At 41.4% G+C, this 23,414-nt stretch overlaps 1 protein-coding gene across 3 annotated transcripts in view; it reads left to right on the top strand.

Annotated features, from left to right (window-relative positions):
* The window catches only part of alk (ALK receptor tyrosine kinase), a 946,171-nt gene that overhangs the window by 732,104 nt on the left and 190,653 nt on the right, over window positions 1–23,414 (top strand). For all 3 annotated transcript variants that reach the window (XM_061968449.1, XM_061968451.1, XM_061968450.1), the window contains 2 exons: window positions 2,549–2,683; window positions 9,267–9,361. In XM_061968449.1, coding sequence (XP_061824433.1) covers window positions 2,549–2,683; window positions 9,267–9,361 — 230 coding nt within the window. The remainder of the gene's footprint in view (window positions 1–2,548; window positions 2,684–9,266; window positions 9,362–23,414) is intronic.

Raw genomic sequence — 23,414 nt, 5'->3', positions numbered from 1 at the left:
CTGTTGGCGTGATCCCAGGATGCATCGAAGGCAAGCAATGTGCAAGCAGAAGGTCATTTAATTAGATACCAGGCAGTAAAAAAATGGTACAGGTCGAGCTGAAAGTCAAGAATCAACAGCATGACTGATGAACCAGCGTCATTGGGAGATACACTCTCCTGATTGTAAATCAGGGGCCGGTGGCCCCCCTCATTGCGAACCAGGAATAGGTTACCATGAATTGATTCACGTGGACCCCCGACTTAAGCAAGTTGAAAAACGTATTCGGGCGTTACCATTTAGTGGTCAATTGTACTGAACTGAACTGTCCAATCTACTAATAAAAGTTTCAATCAATCGATCAAAGGTGAGGAGAATGGCGCTCAGAAGCAGTGGGAAAGTCACTGCAAAACAGACAGTGAAGCAAAACGAAAGTAAGAGTGCTAGATCGGAAGAAAGACCACACAAAGGAAAACAACCCCAAAACTGTTATGCAGATCATAACACCAAAAATGAACCAAACCGAGAGCTTAAAACCAAGGGATGTTCATACCTTTATTTTAGAATACCGTTACACTCTTACTTTACTGTTACTGTTGCCATATCAAAATGAATACTGTTGAACAGTTCAATAAAACAAGGCTTGAGATGGCATTGCACTTTTGTTTGTCTACTCATAAATAAAATATTATATTGCGACCCCGAAAAGGACACGCGGTAGAAAATGGATGGATGGATTATTACATTATTTCATTCAGACTAAAAAACTCCTTTGCCCACACGCCATCAGACTGTACAACTCCTCTATGGGGGGAAGGGGGGGGGGGGGGGGGGGGTACTAAGATGACAGGGGATGCGAAACAATAACAATACTGAAATAAACTGCAACAAAAAACAGTACAATAACAGTGTAATACTTTTTCATAACATGGTCACTACTGCCTAGTTTCTCTCGTTATATTCTTATTTTTACTGTTATATTTTTATTCTTATTGTTGCTTTTTATTTTTATTCTTATTGTAATATTTTCGATTTTATTTCCATTTATACCCCCATTATTTACTTTTTTTCTTTTTAAATTCGATCTCAATTCTGTACACTGCTGCTGGAATTTAAATTTTCCTGAGGGAACTCTCCTGAAGAAATCAATAAAGTTCTATCCATCTATCTATCCATCTCTCTCTCTCTCTCTCTCTCTCTCTCTCTCTCTCTCTCTCTCTATCTATCTATCTATCTATCTATCTATCTATCTATCTATCTATCTATCTATCTATCTATCTATCTATCTATCTATCTATCTATCTATCTATCTATCCATCCATCCATCCATCCATCCATCCATCCATCCATCCATCCATCCATCCATCCATCCATCCATCCATCCATCCATCCATCCATCCATCCATCCATCCATCCATCCATCCATCCATCCATCCATCCATCCATTTCAGAGTGTTTGGATAAATAGTATGTTTTTTCTTACTATCAGCATTAGGGTGTCTGCACAGGTGGTTTTCAGACCAATTAAATCATATGATGCTATTTGTCTGCATTACTACCACAACAATACAAAAGGGCAATCGCAAAGGATGGGAATAAATGAAAAATCAAACAAACCTACGGGGAAAACTTTCAAAGGCAAAGCTGAAATCCACCCAAAACCCCCAAAGCTTCAACAAAAGTGTAGTGTCGTATATAAGTTTTAAAATATGACTTTATACCTCATTAAAATTTCAGTAAAGCAAAGTGTGAAAAGCAAAATTTTAGCAATGCCCAGTGCTTTACAGCGCCTTCTCCGCATCAACTGTTTAGTACCCCACCGGTGCCCCACTTCCCTATGCATTCAATTCCCCACTCTATTGTCTGAATATGGCTCGTAAAAGAAGCCTGTAAGTGGATAAAAAAAAAAAATCAATCAAACAAACTCCTTTGACGATGGCTCTTATAATATTTGCCCCGTATACGTTGTGTTTGATTTATGCAGCCGTTCACTCAGACAAATATCACAAGGGGAAAATCTTGTTAGAAAGAAAAGAGTTTGCACTTTTCCATGATGACATTGTGGAAATGAGGCGAGACAGACCGCACATTCACCTCCTCTGGTGGTTCCAGAGGGATGCATTTGATCGGCTGCTCGGGCCACTAAAATATCACAGCAGTCAGCTGCCAAAAAGCTCGAGAACCTCACGCCATTCACTTGATTGCCACCCCCAAAACACATGGCAACACTACCTGAGCACTTTCATTTCCTCTCCATGCGCCCTCATCACTCGTGCCTATCTCTTTTGCAGTTTTCTGCTTCTTTTTCCAGTGTATCAAACTCCTCTCTGTATGTCTCCCCAACACAGTGAGACCTTAGGACTGTTTTATTGCACAATCTATCTGCACAAGCTCTTCTTCACTGCGGCTCACCTTGTTAAGTCCTCGTATTCACCCAGTACTTGTTCTTTCAGTGACAGTACCTCCTCCCTGTTTGTCCGCCGCCCACTCATTATATCTAGCCCACCTCCTCTTAAAGTCACTCCTTCCCCCTGATATACTGTATATGCTCTCTCCTGTGTCTCTCCAGGCCACTTTCTCAATGGCAGCTACTGCTCTTTTGAAGAGGGCGAGTGCAGTTGGCAGCCGATAATGGGCCACAGTGTCTCTTGGAGAAGACTGCAGTCTCCAGCCAAGACTACAAGACAGAGCTGCCCATCCTCAGGTGACTCCTGCACATTTGCTGAAGTCCACTTGGGCTTTTATGAGTGGTTTGTAGTGTAAAGCTGTGTACAATTGAGTCTGGCTATGGCTACACTTACACTAAATTGCCAAAAGTATTTGGCCACCTGCCTTGACTCACATATGAACAAGAAGTGCCATCCCATTCCTAACCCATAAGGTTCAATATGACGTCGGTCCACCTTTTGCAGCTATTACAGCTTCAACTCTTCTGGGAAGGCTGTCCACAAGGTTGCGGAGTGTGTGTATAGGAATTTTCCACCATTCTTCCAAAAGTGCATTGGTGAGGTCACACACTGATGTTGGTCAAGAAGGCCTGGCTCTCAGTCTCCGTCCTAATTCATCCCAAAGGTGTTCTATCGGGTTCAGGTCAGGACTCTGTGCAGGCCAGTCAAGTTCATCCACACCAGACTCTCTCATCCATGTCTTTATGGACCTTGCTTTGTGCACTGGTGCACAGTCATGTTGGAAGAGGAAGGGGCCCGCTCCAGGAGTTGGGCTTGGCCCCTTAGTTCCAGTGAAAGTAACTTTGAATGCTCCAGGATATCAAAATATTTTGGACAATTCCATGCTCACAACCTTGTGGGAACAGTTTGGAACGGGCCCCTTCCTCCACGTTAAACCACCAAACATCACCACGGAGACTCTCTCATTGACTGCACCGTCATGTCATCATGCTGCTTAGGAACCTGCGGCCTTTTGCAAACATGCAGGAGACATTTACCAGTTTTTACTGGCATCTTAGCAGCATCTACTTTAAAATCACTTTTTTTTTTCTTTTACCACCAAAGGTGTTCTTAATTAACCTGACTCTCGCCAGATCCTTGTAGTTCGCAGAGCTCCACACAACGATCTGGGCTCAAGGGCAATGCAAATTCTTTCAAGATAGCAAAAAATAATGAACCAATCAGGATCGCTGGGCGGGATTTCATAGATGTGGTGTAGCGCCGATGTGACTGTTTGATTCTAACAACAGTAGCGGCACGCAGCAAGGAGTCGTGTGCTGACATTGATTCTGCTTTTGCAACTGTTTTACGACACTGATGGTCTACTGACATTGCTGCGTTGTTTCAGTAAAAGTTATCTAACCTTTCGCTCTGTCGTTATCCAATATGTCGGCTGTTCTGTTTTGGATTTCCCATCAGCGTCACAAGTTGATTTTGATGTGAGTGGTTGAAATAGCACGTAATTCTAGATAATGGATAAGTGGTTTATCCAATCACAACCAATTATTTTTTTTACAAGGCCCCGCCTTCTGAAATACATCTTCTATTGAGAAGTCCCAGATCCTTGTGTGGAGCTCAGCGAACTACAAGGATCTGGCGAGAGTCAGGTTAGTTCTTAATGCCTACTTAAAGAACTGTTTTAATATAAGAAATATTCTAATAATATATGTTCTACAGTATGTGAAAATCATTAAAGGACACTGATCCTGTACTCAGGGGCGCCTAAAAGGGGGGATAAAGGAGACGGATTCTAGGGGCCCATGATGGAGGGGGGCCCAGAGAGGCCCCTAATGATGATGAAATTATAATACAGAAAAAATAATGACACTGTGTTGGGGGCCCTGTAAAGATTATTTTCATGGGGCCCAAAATCCCTAGCGGCGCCCCTGCCTGTACTCGTGTGTGAAACTGTCAGTTTGCACGTCCTTCTGACACACGCTAAAAAAAAAAGCTAAATAGTGCTCGCAAAACTGTGATGGGTGTTAATAAATCATATTGCACATGCTAAATATATATATTTGCATCTTCTCCTTCCAGTATTGTGGGCGTTTTTATGATCAGCATACATTTTACATATTAATGAAGACAGAGACGCAAAATGGATTGCACACTTTTTTCTGCTCACTTAACAGGCGCAGTCCACTTTGCGCAGAGAAAGATCAGCTTTGCGTGTGTTATCAGGTTTGCACATGTATTTGTACACACAAACCTTTTCGTAAATCTGGCCCTAAATGTGCTAACAAGGCACACACTGAAATTAGAATTTTTGACATGATAGCATCTTAGTTTGAATTTCTACAAAATGCAGTTTCTCATTTTCGAGTTAACACTCGCTTAAATTTCTTGTTCCTACTCACCTCAGGGTGTCCCAGCTTTTTCCAGCGAAGGGCAGATACAAAAAAAATCAAAGCATGCGGATAACGTCTGTGCATGAAAAATACTAAAATTAGGGCTGTCGTCCACTAAGGATTTTCATAGTTGAACTTGAACCTGATTCGTTAAATTTTGCCCATAGTCGACTGTCAGTCAAATGTATGCCGTGTTTTTTTAAAGAGAGAAATTAACAGATTGTGATGATATAGTGTATACTGACTGGTCACTATGTGTCAGTATAACGCCACATGCTGCAGAGTCATGTATAAAGAGAGTATGGCCAACTCGGTTTTAAGCGATCTCCTCAATGATTGGTCAAAAGGCACTCACGCATATTTGCCAACCCTCCCGGATTTTCCGGGAGACTCCCGAAATTCAGCGCCTCTCCCGAAAACCTCCCGGGACAAATTTTCTCCCGAAAATCTCCCGAAATTCATGCGGACCTGAGTGACGTGTCGACAGCCTGTTTTCACGTCCGCTTTCCCACAATATAAACACCGTGCCTGCCCAATCACGTTACATGTGTAGAATGATCGAGGGCGAGTTCTTGGTTTCTTATGTGGGCTTATGTGCAGTTTCATTAACGTCCTCCCAGCGCAAAGTAAATTAAAATGTACTTTTATCTTTAATTATGATTATGATTTGTAGCTATGTTAGGCCAGCAGAGAAGGCCTTGCTAGAACCCTGACGGCACACCACTGCTTGAATCTCAGTAAAACTAAAATAATACAATTCGGTAAGAGTGGAAGAGAAATTAAAATACAAATAGAATAGACAGACATTTAATGAGTGAAAAAAACAAAAAAATTTGGTTGTAATAATAGATGAGAAAGTGAACTTAAAATCTCATAAACAATATCCAACATAAAGTGGCAAGAAATACGTCAATAACGAATAAAGCAAATTATGTTCTGGACCAAAAACCCCTCCATATTCTCTACTGCTCACCAGTGTTACCATATCTGAGTTATTGTGCAGACATATGAGGAAATAACTCAAATCAACTCAACACTTATTCACTTATGTTATTTTTTTTTGTTGTTCTGTGTATTTTTTTTTAAGTTTATTGTGCCGATGAGTGCCTGCTGGGCGCAAAATATGGCTGCAAAATTATACTTTCACGGAAAAAACGCGTGTTTTTTGTACGTTTTTGAGCTGCACTATTATTAGAACTGTATATACACATGTTATTAAAACTAATGTCAAAACGACAGCAATTGCATGCACTCTGGTACATCCGCACACGTCCTTGGTAGCAGTCACGGCGCCTGTTGTTTAGTTGGCCATACTCTGGTCTATGCAGAAGCCAGCCTGCTTGTCTCGAAGATAGAGGTCTACGGCGTCCTTCATCCTGTCCAGTATGATCCTGTAAAAAACCTTTCCTGGATGGATAGTAATGTGATCCCCCTGTAGTTTGCACAGTTACTCAGATCCCCTTTCTTCGATTATTATTCTTTAATAAGATAGCCCTCGTTTTATTCGAATGGAATGTTTTCCTCTTTCTAGATCTTCTTAAAGAGACGGTGGATCATCTCTTCCATGGTCTTTTTACATGACTCTGACATGCTGTAAATCTAGCTGCTAAAAGGTGATTACTTCAGACACTTACAAAAGCAATACAGTCCTTCATTAAATTGAACGGAAAAAAAGGCCGCATTTGCTACTCTTTCCACCTCAAAAAAGGCTAACCATTCTGATAAACAATTAAACACGGTAAAGATAGATTGGACAGTTTAGTGAGGTCCTCAGTTCTGGCTCTGCTATGACAAGACATCAAACTTGACTAAGTAGAGGAAGTAATAGTCGTAACAAAGTTTCTGTATGTTAGGATTATCACCTTTACCAGTAAAAAGCTACACCTCCGGATGGAGACGGTCGGCCAGGGGCATGCAGTGGCATGAAGATCTTCAGGTCTGACTGCCCACGAGCCTGGCCCCCCATGTGGAAACGTCTTACCAACACTTTTAGTGAAAAACGATTGTGTGCAGACAAAATAGTTTTTCGACAGAGAGATGTGAGAGGCCTAAAAACACGGATAGCTATTTTAGACACACGACGTCACACCCACAACCAGAGAAATACAATCGATCAATCCTCCTCAACACATCTGCTGTATGTGGGGGCCTCAGCAGGTACCCCCTTCCGGAGTGGGGTTGATGTCTGATGATTCAACTGCCAGGTTGATACAAGCTAATGATACAATATTGCACAGTCGTTTACATCACCCATAGTATCAGGTTGGCATGCTTGGAACCTTGTCTGACAAAATACTGGAAATTGTACTTGTTCTTTGCTGGTTTTGCCGATGGAAGATTGTTAAGAGCAAGTAGGGGTTTATTGAGCCGAGTAGCTACCATGCAGTGAAAAAGCAAACGGCACCACATTGAAATAGAATTAAATAAGAGAATAGCATGGCAAATGCAGCAAACTGCAGTATGCCTATGTACAAAAGTACAAAATACAACAACATTTGAGAAAGCAATACAAAGCACATAGGAAATGCACTCTCCAAATTACTGTCAGGCTTTGACAGCCATATTGCCAGCGAGGTTGGTTAGATATTCCTGTAGAAAACGAGACAGGGGTTAAAAGGAGGCAGAGAGCTACATACAGTAGCAGAGGTGAGCCTACTGAGCAATGATGTAAATCCCCTTGTATGAATAGGAAAATACAAGTAATCTGATGTCAAGCTTTAGCCTAGTAGGGGTTTTCAATGTGTGGCACAGTGAGCCTCTCTTCAAATGTAAATTATAGAATACAACAGAACTGTTTAACGACCTTTTCTGGTGCATATTTTTGTCCGGTTTTCTGGTCATCCCAGACTCCTTCTTTGATTGGTACCCCAGCAAAGTTATGTACATATCGGTGTTTTCAAAATGAAAAAGGTGCGTATAGAGCTTCACCCAACTACTGCTTATGCTGTGTTTAGATACCTCATTAAAGAGGACATAAAGGGAAAGAGTTGTAAGATGAGGACATTAAAAGCTTATATTGAGCATTCATGTCCAATAGTGTGAGATAACCAAGAACTCTGATATTGTCAGAAGTTATTTTTTTATAGTCCCACTGAAAGTAAGTTATCCAGCGTTCGGCACGATTCTCACTCCCTCGACTTAAATGCATCCGTTGATGAGCACTTGGTTTTGCTGAGGCCTGTTTTTGTTATCAACTTACTCCATTGACACTGTGGAACTCGAGAACATAAGACATACTTGCCAACCTTGAGACCTCCGATTTCGGGAGGTGGGGGGTGGGGCAGGGGCGTGGTTGGGGGCGTGGCTAAGAGGGGATGAGTATATTTACAGCTAAAATTCACCAAGTCAAGTATTTCATATATATATATACAGTATATATATATATATATATATACTGTATATATATATATATATATATATATATCAAGAGGGACAGAGACAGCGCACAGTGCATGTGGATCACATGTTACCATGGCGAGAAAACATGGAGAGACTGCCAGTTATCTAGTCTCCACCAGTTGCAGAAAATGTGACATTAGTACAACTGGACAGTGCTGTTTCAGTTCCATCACCAGGACCATCAGTGAGTCAGACACAAACTAGTCTAATCATTGAACCAGATTCAAGGGCTGCTGAGTTGCCATCATCAGAACCCAGATCACCCACAACAAAAACCCCACCAGTGATCCGCATGTACCCAGAAAGGTTTCGAGTACCACCAAAAAAACTGAATCTCTGAAGACAGTATAAAAATCGGTGTTAAAGATGTACAAATACTGTTTGTATAATAACCATGTTATTGTTTACAAATGAGGGTTAAGAGTTCAGTACTAAAAAAAAAAAAGAATGTGGCTTAAGTACAGTTTTTTAATTGAGCTGCTGCATTTTTTGGTTGGGTTGTTTATTTCTTTTGAGTAACTTCTACAATTCTAAAAGGGGAGGAATGAAATAGAGTGATCTATGTTTGTCTGTTGCCATCTCCTGGTGAATGTTGGCTATAGCGTACTGGGGTTACTTTTTGGTTGGCCAACGATTTACGTGGTGTTGCGCACCTGACGTCAAGTGTGTGAGTCTGTTCTGAAGTATACAGTAAAGAGACGTACTTCATCCCCTCGCCTGTTTATTGCCTCCAACTTAATATATTACAACAACATTGCTCCATGCGGACCCTCCAGGTCCGCATGGAGCTGGAGGGGGCGTGGCCTCCAGGTCCGCCTGAATTTCGGGAGATTTTCGGGAGAAAATTTGTCCCGGGAGGTTTTCGGGAGAGGCGCTGAATTTCGGGAGTCTCCCGGAAAATCCGGGAGGGTTGGCAAGTATGACATAAGAATTACAAGTTTAAGTTTTTCAATCAGTGTAGTACCGGGATACATATTATTGATTTAAATCTATGTTTTTGTTTTGACATTCAGTAATTTGTAAGTATGTTACATTAGTGTTGTCAAAATTGTTTTTTGGCTTTATTAATTATGTTTTGTTTTTTTTTGACAAGGTGCAACACTCAGTGTGGAAGGGAAAGGCCAAGGTCGCTCAGCATCACTAAGGAGTCCTCTCTTTCCGCCGCCATTAAGAAACTCCCCATGCACGGTGAGCATTAAGTGTTTTTCATAAGGAATTCTCTGTTGAGAACTGAGACAATATATGTGCATGTGTTTAATTTAATGCTGTTATCTGTGGGACAACAACACATCCACCAAGCCTAATCCCCAATTCAAAGGCAATGCCCGGCTGGTGAAGAATTGTATAAAGCTGATGTCTAAGCAATTATGGAGCAGAGGTATTCTATACAGTAAATTGCGCATACAGCGTGTGGATTAAGGTGCTTTTTACATTCCAAGTCGAACGATTCACTATTGAATCTGGGTTGATCGCATGTGTTGTTGCGCACTGAAAGTTGTCAGTGGGGCATAGGAAGAAATTGAGAAGCAGGTAAGATTGAATTTCCAGATCTCCGAGGCTTTTTTCCCTAAAACCCGCCTTCCAAAAAGAAGAGGCTACCTCACAAATAAAGGTACACACGGAAGCCTTATTTCTAACACAAGTATTCTTAGTCGTATGACAGAAACGACTTCTGTTGGATTGGTTTGAGAAGCGGTTAGGGCTCGGCCGATATTTAAAAAAATATCAATTAATCCAACAAAAGAAAAAGAAAAATAACTTTATAACATTAATACATTGTGATGTACGTGTGTGTGTGTGTCTCTCATTTTTAAACAAGGTGCAAGAGGGTTCACTGTACATCGCTCTCAGCACCTGAGCAATAAATAAATAAATAAAACCCTCTCGTCGGCCATCAGCAATTGTGGGCCGAGTCCAGACTGCTAGCTTACACACACACAGAAGGCAAGGACGGATAGAGCCTCTCGAGTCTCTCCTCGCTAGTGAGAAGCACTGCAAAGTAACAAAAATTAAAAGGGAAAAAAGATGATTGCCATGCCAAATATCCCAGCGTGGGAATATTTCAGCTTCAAACCAAATGAGTAAGATGAGCACATCAACATGGACGAAAAAGTCAGTATGCCAAAATTGTTGGAAAATGAAGGCAACAAAAACAAAAAATGTTTTCCAACTGGAGGAAAAATTGTACTTCATCCATCCATGCATCCGTTTTTTACCGCGTGTCCCTTTCGGAGGCAAGGGGGGGTGCTGGACCTTATCCCAGCTGCACTTGGGGGAAAGGCAGGGTAAACCATGGACAATTATCCACCTCATCACAGGGCCAACACAGATAGACAGACAACATTCACACTCACATTCACACACTCGGGCCAATTTAGTGTTGCCAATCAATCTATCCCCAGGTGCATGTCTTTGGAGGTGGGAGGAAGCCGGAGTAATGGGGAGAACATGCAAACTCCACACAGAAAGGCCCCAAGCCCAGGGATCGAACCTAGGGCCTTCTTATTGTGAGGCACACGCACTAACTAACCACCGTGCTGCCTAAAATGTACTTCAATATGTGCAATTTTTGCAAACAGAGATTTGAGAGTGTGTTTTATTTTTGTTATTGACCTTCCAATTGCAGTAATAAAAAATAAGTTTATAGAATTACTTGCATTATGATTATTATACGAGGGTCCTGGGTTCGATCGATCCTGGGCTCGGGATCTTTCTGTGTGGAGTTTGCATGTTCTCCCCTTGACTGTGTGAGTTCAATCAACAATCAATCAATCAATGTTTATTTATATAGCCCTAAATCACAAGTGTCTCAAAAGGCTGCACAAGCCACAACGACATCCTCGGTACAGAGCCCACATAAGGGCAAGGAAAACTCACCCCAGTGGGACGTCGGTGTGAATGACTATGAGAAACCTTGGAGAGGACTTCATATGTGGGTAACCCCCCCCCCGCCCCCCCCACTCCTCTAGGGGAGACCGAAAGCAATCGATGTCGAGTGGGTCTGACATAATATTGTGAAAGTCCAGTCCATAGTGGATCTAACATATTAGTGAAAGTCCAGTCCATAGTGGATCCAACATAATAGTGAGAGTCCAGTCCATAGTGGGGCCAGCAGGAAACCATCCCGAGCGGAGACAGGTCAGCAGCGCAGAGATGTCCCAAACCGATGCACAGGCGAGCGGTCCACCCCGGGTCCCGACTCTGGACAGCCAGCACTTCATCCATGGCCACCGGACCTGTGTGTCTCCCCCTCCACAAGCGAGAGGGGGGCAGAAGAGAAAAGAAAAGAAACGGCAGATAAACTGGTCTAAAAAGGGGGTCTATTTAAAGGCTAGAGTATACAAATTAGTTTTAAGATGGGACTTAAATGCTTCTACTGAGGTAGCATCTCTAACTATCTCTATCCTCTGGGTACTCCGGCTTCCTCCCACCTCCAAAGACATGTACCTGGGGATAAGTTGATTGGCAACACTAAATTGGCCCTAGTGTGTGAATGTGAGTGTGAATGTTGTCTATCTATCTGTGTTGGCCCTGTGATGAGGTGGCGACTTGTCCAGGGTGTACCCCGCCTTCCACCCGAATGCAGTTGAGATAGGCTCCAGCACCCCCCGCGATCCCGAAAGGGACAAGCGGTAGAAAATGGATGGATATATTATGATTACAATAGTGCGTGACATCATTAACAAGGTCTGATGAGAAGAGGTGACACCGACCGAATGGACCAAAATGGTAGTACCGCCAGTAGGCACAGTCTCTTCAGCCTCCTACCATCAGGCAGACGATACAGGAGCCTGAAATCCAGAACTACGAGACTGACAAACAGTTTCTACCCACAGGCCATCAGGCTTGTGAATGCTAACTTGTTAATGCTATCCCCCCCGTTTTACTTTTGTCTTTTTGAACAAAAGACAGCTACCATGACCACCCCCGAACTGTGAACCATCACTGTAGACACTTTTCACCTTTGATCACTAAAGACACTTTAACTGCTGCTGTGACCAAATGTCACCTCCATATTTATACTGTTGACTGTCAATCAGAATGTGCAATAATGTTATGTTACTTACTGTGCCTTGTATATGCATTTTTATTTTTATTTTTTATTTTTAGCTAAGTACCGTGTGACTTGTTGAATATTTTCATTGTACGGCAAACTGTCTGTTTAACTGTGCATATGACAATAAACAATCTTGAATCTTGAGTATACAAGAAGGGAGACCCAATAGACCCCAAAAACTACAGAGCGATAACTTTGCGCTCTATCCCAGGCAAAGTCTTCTGCAAAAACCTGCTCTGTGGCCTTGTGGTTAGAGTGTCCGCCCTGAGATCGATAGGTCGTGAGTTCAAACCCCGGCCTAGTCATACCAAAGACTATAAAAATGGGACCCATTACCTCCCTGCTTGGCACTCAACATCAAGGATTGGAATTGGGGGTTAAATCGCCAAAATGATTCCCGAGTGCGGCCACCGCTGCTGCTAACTGCTCCCCTCACCTCCCAGGGGGTGGAACAAGGGGATGGGTCAAATGCAGAGGGTAATTTCACCACACTTAGTGTGTGTGTGACTATCAGTGGTACTTTACCTTTAACTTTAAAATCATAGTGGAAAGAATGAAGAACTGAGAATGAAAGAATAGACAAAATACTGAGTAAGAGATCATTCCGATTCATACTTGCTGTCAGACAAATGCTGGAGAAAGCAAGAGAAAAAGGAATGGAACTCCACTTCAACTTTCTTGTCTTTGAAGCAGCATCCAATACAATATGGAGGAAAGCACTGTGGAGAATGTTGGAAGCATGAAGGTATAGAGAGAAAAAATGTGCGAATTATCAAGGACTGCTACGACAAAACACAGTTTTCCATCACAATAGACTTCACTGAGTGGTTCCCTGTGGGGGTGGGAGTAAGACAGGTTTGTTCCATGTCCCCTTCACTGTTCAAATGTATACTTTGAGTTTGTGATGGAAAAGCTGGATAGTGCGAGTAATGAATTTGAACTTAAAGAGGATTTAGTAACGGAGAGGAGGTATACGGGGATGACACCACGCTTATTGCGGGTAGCTGTGAGTAGTTGCGGGCAGTTACTGAGGAGTTGGCACAGGCATGCAGGCGATGGGCATACTTGCCAACCCTCACGATTTTCCCGGGAGAGTCCCGAATTTCCGTGCCCCTCCTGAAAATCTCCCGGGGCCACCATTCTCACAAATTTCTCCCGATTTTCACTCGGACAACAATATTGCTACACCATCCATCACTGGGCGCCGTTTCCGGCCGGACAATAATAACGGTTCCACCTCGAAGTCAAGTGTGGCAATCAGAACAGAAGAAGAAGAAGACGAAGCAGAAGAAGAGACATGGCGGCGATGAGTAAGAAGAAGAATTACGCTTGCAAGTTCCAAAATGATTGGAAAAAAGAATTTCAATTCATCCAGGACAGCTTGAAGGGGAAGGGGTATGCTGCCTGCAAATTTTGTAGATCAGACTTCTCGATTGAACACGGTGGATGAACGGGTATAGTCACTCATGAACGGTCAGAGAAGCACAAGGCTGCGGCAACGCAGCACCGGTCACAGCCCAGTTTTATGGGCCACCTTGCTAAATGGAGACCCGAGAGTGTAATTTATGCCGAGACAAAGATTGCTATGCTGATAGTTACAAGCAACATCCCGTTCTCATTTGCGGATGTTTTCAACAAATCTGTGAAGAATATGTTTCTGGATTCAGAGATCGCTCACCAGTACGCAAATGGCAGAACAAAGGCTACTCAAATAGTGAAAGGTGAGTGTATAGGGTTGCCACCCGTCCCTTATAATACGGAGTCGTCCCGTATTTTAAGATTACATTATATATATATATATATATATATATATATATATATATATATATATATATATTTATTTTTATATATATATATATATATATATATATATATATATATATATATATATATATATATATATATATATATATATATATTATATATATGACTCCCAGTGGGCCTTTTGAATATCTCCCTAATTCTGAGGTCTCAAGGTTGGCAAGTATGGCGATGGGGTCTGAAGATAAGTGCAGGAAAGAGTAAAATGTTGTCACCTTCAGATGAGCGCATAACTATTGATACCGAGGATTTGGAACATGTGGAGGTATTCACATTTTTGGGGAGCATTGTGCCAGGATCTGAGAGTGACATCAAACGAAGGATAGTTCTGGCAGCTGCAGTTTTTGGAAGACTCAAGAGAACACTTTGGAGCAGGAAAGATGTACCAAGAAGATTGAAAATAAGACTGTACAAGGTCCTGATCCATCCTATTCCCACCTACACATCAGAGACGTGGACTACAAGGGTGTAGGAAGAGAGAATGCTTCTCGTATTTTGAGATGAGATGCCTTTGATCCATTCTCGGAGTGACATTAAGAGACAGATTGAGGAACAAGAGGGTGAGACGAGAGCTGGATTGGAGGAGACCATAGTGGATGCTATTCGCCTTAAACAAAATCGGTGATGTGACCATGTGGTCAGAACCCTGCGAGTAGAATACGCCGGCAGACGTTCGAGAAGGCGACCCTCCAAGAGATGGTCAGATCAAATCAGACAAGACATGGTCATATCGCTACAAACGGCAGAGCGCAACATTCTCAGGGAGGGGGCGGCATTGATGGCGGGTGGCGGTGGTGTGGGAGCAAGGGGCGAGAGACGCTTACTCTACTAAGCAGTGACGTGCTGTCAGGGGAGGCAAGTGAGGCACTGCCTCACCTTGCCACCAGGGAGGTAAAAGGCTAAACCATGTGATGTCCAAATGTAATAAAATACAATAAGTTTTAATATTTCTCTTTTGGTCTATACTTTCTATGTGATTTTGGTGTGGTTCCTGTATATTTTGATAATTTTCATGGTCAAAATCGTAGAAATTCCATGTATCCTGATGAAAATAACGCGGCAGACGAGAAGTGAGGCAGCCACAGGTGGTGCTTCCATGGCTACACACAAAGTGTATTGAGCGTATGCGTGTGAGGGGGCGCATGCTTGTTGCCGCGGGAAAAAGGCAGGCCATGAGGCAGCAAGTACCTTTGCCTCAAAGTAGGGGGCGATATATCAAAAGTTCATGGACTGCCAACACCAGTTAACCCTTAAGAAGTAGAAGAAGAAAACAACAGACAACAACTGCTACGCTTCCCGCACACTGTGATGCTTTTTCGCCCTAAAAATGGAGGATTTGATTTCTAAAATAAATAATTTTTCAAGACTGGACTTTCAATCAAAGCAAGAAGTCATTAATACTGGGAGACCAATGCCAGAGCTGCCAGATTTGATTCAAACGTGTGTGGTCCGAGGACAGAAAATAACGCGTTCATTTCAAAAGCATTGGTATACTGGAAAAGAATGGCTTCATGGCTGTGCTACAAAAAACTTCTATATTGCTTTCCCTGCCTTTTATTGTCAACGAGTGACCGTGTTTGGACCCAAATGGGATATATTGAGGTGGCGACTTGTCCAGGGTGTATCCTGCCTTGCGCCCGAATGCAGCTCAGATAGGCTCCAGCACCCCCGCAACCCCGAGAGGGACAAGCGGTAGAAATTGGATGGGATGGGATGGGATGGATCTGAAAAACATGCCAAGAAGCCTCGAAAAACATGAAAGCTCATCTGCCCACATTCAAGGTCAGATTTCTTTAAAAACGTTTGGAATATCACGTATTGATCTGGCTCTAAATGAGACTAAATATCAGCATCCACTATGCCAATGTAAAGGAAAATCGTGAGATATTTAATTTTGGCGTTGACTACAGCTTTCAGTAGACGGATTCTAACGACATCCATTGAAGGCTGATAAACCTTTGATAACTGTTCGAGTCACGTCATTACAACATTTATGAAACAGGCTAGCAGCCCTTGGCATAAGACCAGCGTTGAGTTCAACTGGTACGACATTTATTTCTCACATTGTCTTTTATACTTCTTTGTAAAGTGAAACTAAAACAAAAACACCTGCGAACATGAATACAATACATGATAATAATCGGCTCCTTTTGCCACTTCACAACCCGGGAACATGATTACGAAATAATTGGCTGTGTGGGCCACTTACCAATTTAACTAAGTGACTCTTGTGAACTACTCGATGGAGCCAGTGTACCACAAGTGGCACACGTACAACAGTTTGAGAATCACTGCACTATAGGACTGAAATTGTGGGATCTGAGCCGAGGATGTCGTTGTGGCTTGTGCAGCCTTTTGAGACACTTGTGATTTGGGGCTATATAAGTAAACATTGATTGATTGATTGATTGAAATTTACTTTTGGAGGATTGATCTTTTCTTCTTTATGATATAAGCGCTTTTTGTTGAGGGTTTTGTATTATGTATTCATCCCGCAAGGGCAAGAATATAGTGTTATTTGGGGTGATTACATTCTATGCTGCATGAAGTGAGCATAGTGATGGGGTCAGTGCCGATGAAGAGGTCTACAAGAGGAGAATCGTGAGAGATACTTGTCTTGTCGGAATTGGTGCAGAGAGGGTTCACAGACATGAATAAATGTCTATCGTTTTGTCTGAAAGGGGAAGGACAGTCAGATGTAGACCATGAGCAGACCTTGTTAGGCGAAGGCAGAGCTGTTCTTGAAATGGATTTACTGCATACTCTTGCCAGACCAAGATGCTACCCTCGCAAGTTAATTTCTCCACACCCAGCCAAAGAATAACCATGATTCCAGATGAAAACACTAAATCCTTTTTTCACACCATTGAATTGAAGCGGTTGAGCCTAGCCTGTGTGCTCTTGGACAACTACATTGATTACATATTTGTTTCGGGTATTAGCACAGCTCACTTCATGTCATGCCCATTGTGCACTGCCTGCAATCTTGCATTTCCAATGGTCACCATGGGATCTCACAAAGGGTGATAAGCTGCAAAGGACAATAAGTGTTAGGCTTAAAGGTGTGCCTCATGCTGCCTCTACATGTGTCATACTTATTAGACTTAAGCCAGCGTTCATTACACTAAAACGGCGAAACAAGAAGGATGTTCTTAGATTTAATAAATTGTTGCTGAGGGACACGGCCTCAAATCTGCTTGCTGACAAGCTATATAGCTTGTTTTCTTTTTCTTACAGTTTAATTTGTTTGACACCCTTATGTTTTTGTGCCAGATTACTCTGACCATATCCTTTCAGTGAACAACAAAATTAGATTAATTTGCAGAGAAACCTGGAGGAGTGGCGCTGATGCATAACAACACAATGACCCTTCTAGCTGACTTCTATTAATCTCAGAATGATTAAAAAGGTGATCGCTGCTGTTTGATCTCTCTAAGGGCCACCCTGATTTGGCTAGTTTTAACAAACTAGCCATAGAAGCTGAAAACGACGCCATAGCGACCATATGACTGAAATTTCACAAAAAAATTCTCTGTATCTTTTATTCCTGAAAATGAATCGGGCAGTCATTTTCCATAATATCAATGAGTTGTAACGCTCTCTTTCCATCGCCATACTCGATATGCCGCCCCCTCTTGGTGTGTTGTCATCTACAGAACTGGAGCCCATTTTCTCGCAGACAGTGTAGACAACGACATGTACAACTATTATGTTTTTGTCGCCCTGGTCCATGATTACTTAAACACTGATATGGTTAACATTATGAGCAAAAAGGAAGTATAAAAAGGTCTGGAAATGTAATGTGTTATTGAACTGTACACTAGCTGGGACCAGTGTTGTCCCGATACCAATATTTTGGTACCGGTACCAAAATGTATTTCGATATTTTTCGGTACTTTTCGATACTTTTTTAAATAAAGGGGACCACAAAAAATTGCATTATTGGCTTTATTTGAACAAAAAATCTTATGGTACATTTAAGATATGTTTATTATTGCAAGTTTGTCCTTAAATAAAATAGTGAACTTACAAGACAACTTGTCTTTTAGTAGTAAGTAAACAAACAAAGACTCCTAATTAGTCTGCTGATGTATGCAGTAACATATTGTGTCATTTCTCATTCTATTATTTTCTCTAAATTATGAGGGACAGGCTGTAAAATGGATTATTAATTTACTTGTTCATTTACTGTTAATATCTGCTTACTTTCTCTTTTAACATGGTCTATCTACACTTCTGTTAAAATGTAATAATCACTTATTCTTCTATTGTTTGAATGTTTTACATTAGTTGTGGATGATACCACAAATTTAGGTGTCAATCTGATAAGTTAGAGGATCATACATTGGTCATATTCAAAGTCCTGATGTGTCCATGGACGTATTTCCTGAGTTCCTAAACATAATATAAATTAAAAAAATTAAAAAAAAGATTGGTACGTTTTAGAGGCGGTATACTACCGAATTAGATTCATTAGTATCGCGGTACTATACCAATACCGTTATACCGTACAACCCTAGTTGGGACAAATATGGCTTCTTTGCAAGATGACTCTGATTCAAGTTCTGAGTTGGAGATTTTGCATTTGAATTTCACGACAAAAGAAGCACGCCGAAACCCGCCCAATCGCAGACTTCAACTGTACTGAAGCCAGAAGCAGAGCAGGGGTAGCTGCAGAACACCTTTCAACATTTCCTCAAGGATCTTGAGAAAAACATCAGTAGAAGAGGATGCAAAATAGAATACCTGCAACTTACTTTTTTTTTTTTTGAGTGCTGAGTCTTCTTTTTTTTCTCTATTTTCCACAGGCTCTGACTCAGTCTTTCTCCCCTCAACAGTGCTCCTGATTTTTGGGGCCGCATTTGGCTTTTCAACTAAACTCTGACCAAAACTCTTTTTCCTCGAAGTCAGAATCATTAAAATGATTGCTGCAAATTACACTCCTCGTGGTGGGTCTGTCCCATTTTGCATAAGTAAATTTGACTGGAGAGATCCATACTTTCTTAATACTCCCTTCAATTGGAAGTGCATGCAGGCTGATCTCTTCTTTAGTTGTAATGCTACAACCTGCAACAATGCATCTGACGGACATATTTGCTAATACCTTCAAATTCCGTGCGAAAATAACTTGGTTCAGGATGAAGAATTTACCAAAACACATACTTTGCAATATGAAATTGCCTTTAGTCTTCAGTAGGTGACGTCAGCAGGCTGATGCAGGCCTGCCCACATTTTTGAGCTAAAGGTGGGCATTCAAAAATGTGTTAAAACTTGTTAGAAAACAAGCCTGAAATCACTATTGTCTCTCTTTTGGGCAAATTTCACCTGTGGACATAATTTCTAGGTCCAGAATTGTGAAGTAACTGCCATTGTTGTTAGCATTAGAGGGGCCCTTTAAGTTCTACTTACACACTTTTTTTTAAAACAAATGTGTGTATATGTTCTCCTTGATTCAAGATTCAATTCAAGATGCTTTATTATTGTCCATTCTTTAACATGTACAAGACACATAAGAACTGAAATTTCATTTTCGGCACAGTCCCACTAAAAGCAGACATACGTTACAGGGAGACAAGACGGGACCGCCAACGGATCAGCCACTTATGGCGCTCCTTAAAAAAGGTGGGAAAAAGGTGATATTGGGAAAGGGGGGAAGAGTAAAAAATATCAGTCTAAGGCTGGACCCTCCTTGATACTGAACATGGAGGATAAAACAAAATAAAATACACAGCATGTCTCTTTAATTGTTCAATTCTATAATATTTATACTGTATGTCTTTCTTAAGAACAGAAATGTGCACAAGTCTTAACCATTAACGTAACCAGAGAGGCATGTCTTTTGAAAACAGTCTATTTCACCAAATTCTTCTTACAGAAATATACAAAACATATTTTCAATCAAAAGGAGACACGGCAGTCAAACCACTAACTTATATTTTGTATTATTTGAAGTAAAAGTGTCTTTCATACTTAAGATTTGCTATTGACTGGCATTGTGTTTATGGGCTAATTTTGTGTTTATCATATTCAGAGGCCGTCAAGTCTTCCTCACAACCAGGCCCAACGTTAGCTAGGACTTTATAAGCTCGCTCATTAACCTAAACCGGATAGGAAAAGGAATAATGCTGAATATAAAGCGTTTTCTTTTTTTTCAGGTTGAGGGCTTAACCTTTGTCGGTCTCATGCTACTTGTCATCTCATTAGTTTCACCTGGTTTCATTTGTCATACTCTCCTGTGTAAGACAATCTGCTCCTTCCCCCGTGTCTTCACCACCTGTTTCTTGTTGTGTAATTATCAGATCTGTATTCACCCTCCTGTCTTTAGTCACATACAGTTACAGTGCATGTCAAAGTAGTGGAAATACACACTTCTGGACCTAACCGTGTATTTCTAATTGGCTAGCCACTTGTGTATAGTAAGTGTCTTATATCATCGCTAGCCTGTTGGAAAGTGCACAGGAATTTGCTGAAATACTCCATGGAGAGGTTGTAGTCTAAGCCTTGGTTTTACAAGGTTGTAATCTAAGCCTCGTTGTCTTTATTCCTCAACAAGGTGAGTAAAACCAACACCTGGATTACAACCTCTCCATGGAGTATTTTGTCAAAATTCTATGCACCCTCAAGCGAGGATATAAGACACTTAAGCCTGGTGTATATGCTCGCGTCACGTAACATGCGTAAGAGACGCCGTCGTGCCCCCTTCCCCTGCGTACCATCCAACAAACCTTGCGTGCACCTACTAAAAATCTTAGGTTTGCATCGGCGGCAACGTGGACCGCAGAGCTGGGATTGGTCAGCTTTTGAAAAGGAGGGGCCCCGAGCACAGGAGAGCAGACTTTATTGTTAGGAACTCGCATGGCTGCAGTTTTAGTGACCCCAAGGTGCAGGAACCAGGAGAACGGAGAGCAGGTAAAATTAGTTTTAATCTCATTAAAGGGGAACATTATCACCAGACCTATGTAAGCGTCAATATATACCTTGATGTTGCAGAAAAAAGACCATATATTTTTTTAACCGATTTCCGAACTCTAAATGGGTGAATTTTGGCGAATTAAACGCCTTTCTATTATTTGCTCTCGGAGCGATGACGTCACATTGTGACGTCACATCGGGAAGCAATCCGCCATTTTTTCAAACACATTACAAACACCGAGTCAAATCAGCTCTGTTATTTTCCGTTTTTTCGACTGTTTTCCGTACCTTGGAGACATCATGCCTCGTCGGTGTGTTGTCGGAGGGTGTAACAACACGAACAGGGACGGATTCAAGTTGCACCAGTGGCCCAAAGATGCGAAAGTGGCAAGAAATTGGACGTTTGTTCCGCACACTTTACCGACGAACGCTATGCTACGACAGAGATGGCAAGAATGTGTCGATATCCTGCGACACTCAAAGCAGATGCATTTCCAACTGGACTGGACAGATCAGCTTTCAGGAAAAGAGAGCGGATGAGGGTATGTCTACAGAAAATATTAATTGATGAAAACTGGGCTGTCTGCACTCTCGAAGTGCATGTTGTTGCCAAATATATTTCATATGCTGTAAACCTAGTTCATAGTTGTTAGTTTCCTTTAATGCCAAACAAACACATACCAATCGTTGGTTTAAAGGTGATCGCCGAATTCGTCCTCGCTTTCTCCCGTGTCGCTGGCTGTCGTGTCGTTTTCGTCGGTTTCGCTTGCATACGGTTCAAACCGATATGGCTCAATAGCTTCAGTTTCTTCTTCAATTTCGTTTTCGCTACCTGCCTCCACACTACAACCATCCGTTTCAATACATGCGTAATCTGTTGAATCGCTTAAGCCGCTGAAATCCGAGTCTGAATCCGAGCTAATGTCGCTATGCCTTGCTGTTCTATGCGCCATGTTTGTTTGTATTGGCATCACTGTGTGACGTCACAGGAAAATGGACGGATGTATACAACGATGGTTAAAATCAGGCACTTTGAAGCTTTTTTTAGGGATATTGCATGATGGGTAAAATTTTGAAAAAAACTTCGAAAAATAAAATAAGCCACTGGGAACTGATTTTTATTGGTTTTAACCCTTCTGAAATTGTGATAATGTTCCCCTTTAAACTGAAGGAGAAAGCAGTCTTGCATGTAACAGTAACCAACATAAGTCAATCTTAGAAATAGAAACATGCTGATTGGCAGCAGGTGTGGACCGGCTGCCAATCAACAGCAGGTGAGGAAACAACACAGCGCTCAACGGGACAAGCAGGAAATGGAAACAAAATAAGAGCACTGATGGGAAGTCACTACAAAAAAAAGAGGCACAAACAGAAATGAAGTGACAGATCGTCACATTTATGCTTGTAATGCAGAAATAAAGCAATAGTGATTAAACATTTGCATGAAAACGGATATTTTGTACTTATATCTTGGTGCACTAAAAAAATAATTACTGAATGTGTCGTTTTTGAGCTTATTGTGTTGTTGCGTCCAGAAGAAGCCATAAAGTGTGAAACCCATTTCAACTTGTATTGCCAAAGATCAATAACGCATGACCATACACATTAACACCAGCATGTCATTATAATAGTTATTTAACGGTTGTGTTTATTTCAATTACATAATAGCTCTCTCTTGTTCCATGTCTCAACAGCCAAAAAGCGTTGCAAATAATAATAGCGCCCCCTGCCACGACTTGTTTACAAGTTGCATGGTCCATCTTCACGGACGCATTTTCCTCTGGTTTGTAAGCAAAGCCTCCATTAAAAGTAAACTGATTATTCTAAATTATATAGTTCCAGTGTTGACAAAGATCTCAATGTTGTAGTTGTCATCACTCTTTACAACAGGGGTGTCAAACTCATTTTAGATCGGGGCCCACATGGAGAAAAATCTACTCCCAAGTGGGCCGGACTTGTAAAATCACGGCACGATAACTTAAAAATAAAGACAACTTCAGATTGTTTTCTTTGTTTAAAAATAGAACAAGCACATTCTGAAAACGTACAAATCATAATGTTGTCGGGTTTTTTTTACACTTACATGTTGCGTTTAATAGTATTCTATCTTTGTCGTTATTTATATTTTCTAAATAAATCATGTGATAATGTTCATCAGTCAACGTATTGGTGTCTATCAAGATTAAAAAAAATTATATCAAAATCAAATTACAGTATGTTATTTATGTAGTTTGATCATTTTCCTCGACTGACATATGTAGCATCATCTACAAAGGTACAAATAATTGCTATTGCGACATCCAGTGGACACATTTAGAACAGCTGTTTCTTTCATTCAAATATTTCAGGTTAATTTTTATACTTAGCAAACTCATCCCTGATCCGGCCCTCGGGCCATACGTTTGACCCCCCTGCTTTACAAAAAGGTAAATATCTAGTCAACGACAGCTG

The sequence above is a fragment of the Nerophis lumbriciformis genome, linkage group LG08 (genome assembly GCF_033978685.3).
Source record: "Nerophis lumbriciformis linkage group LG08, RoL_Nlum_v2.1, whole genome shotgun sequence".
In the NCBI taxonomy this organism is placed as follows: domain Eukaryota; kingdom Metazoa; phylum Chordata; class Actinopteri; order Syngnathiformes; family Syngnathidae; genus Nerophis; species Nerophis lumbriciformis.
This window is presented reverse-complemented; position numbering and strand designations above follow the sequence as displayed.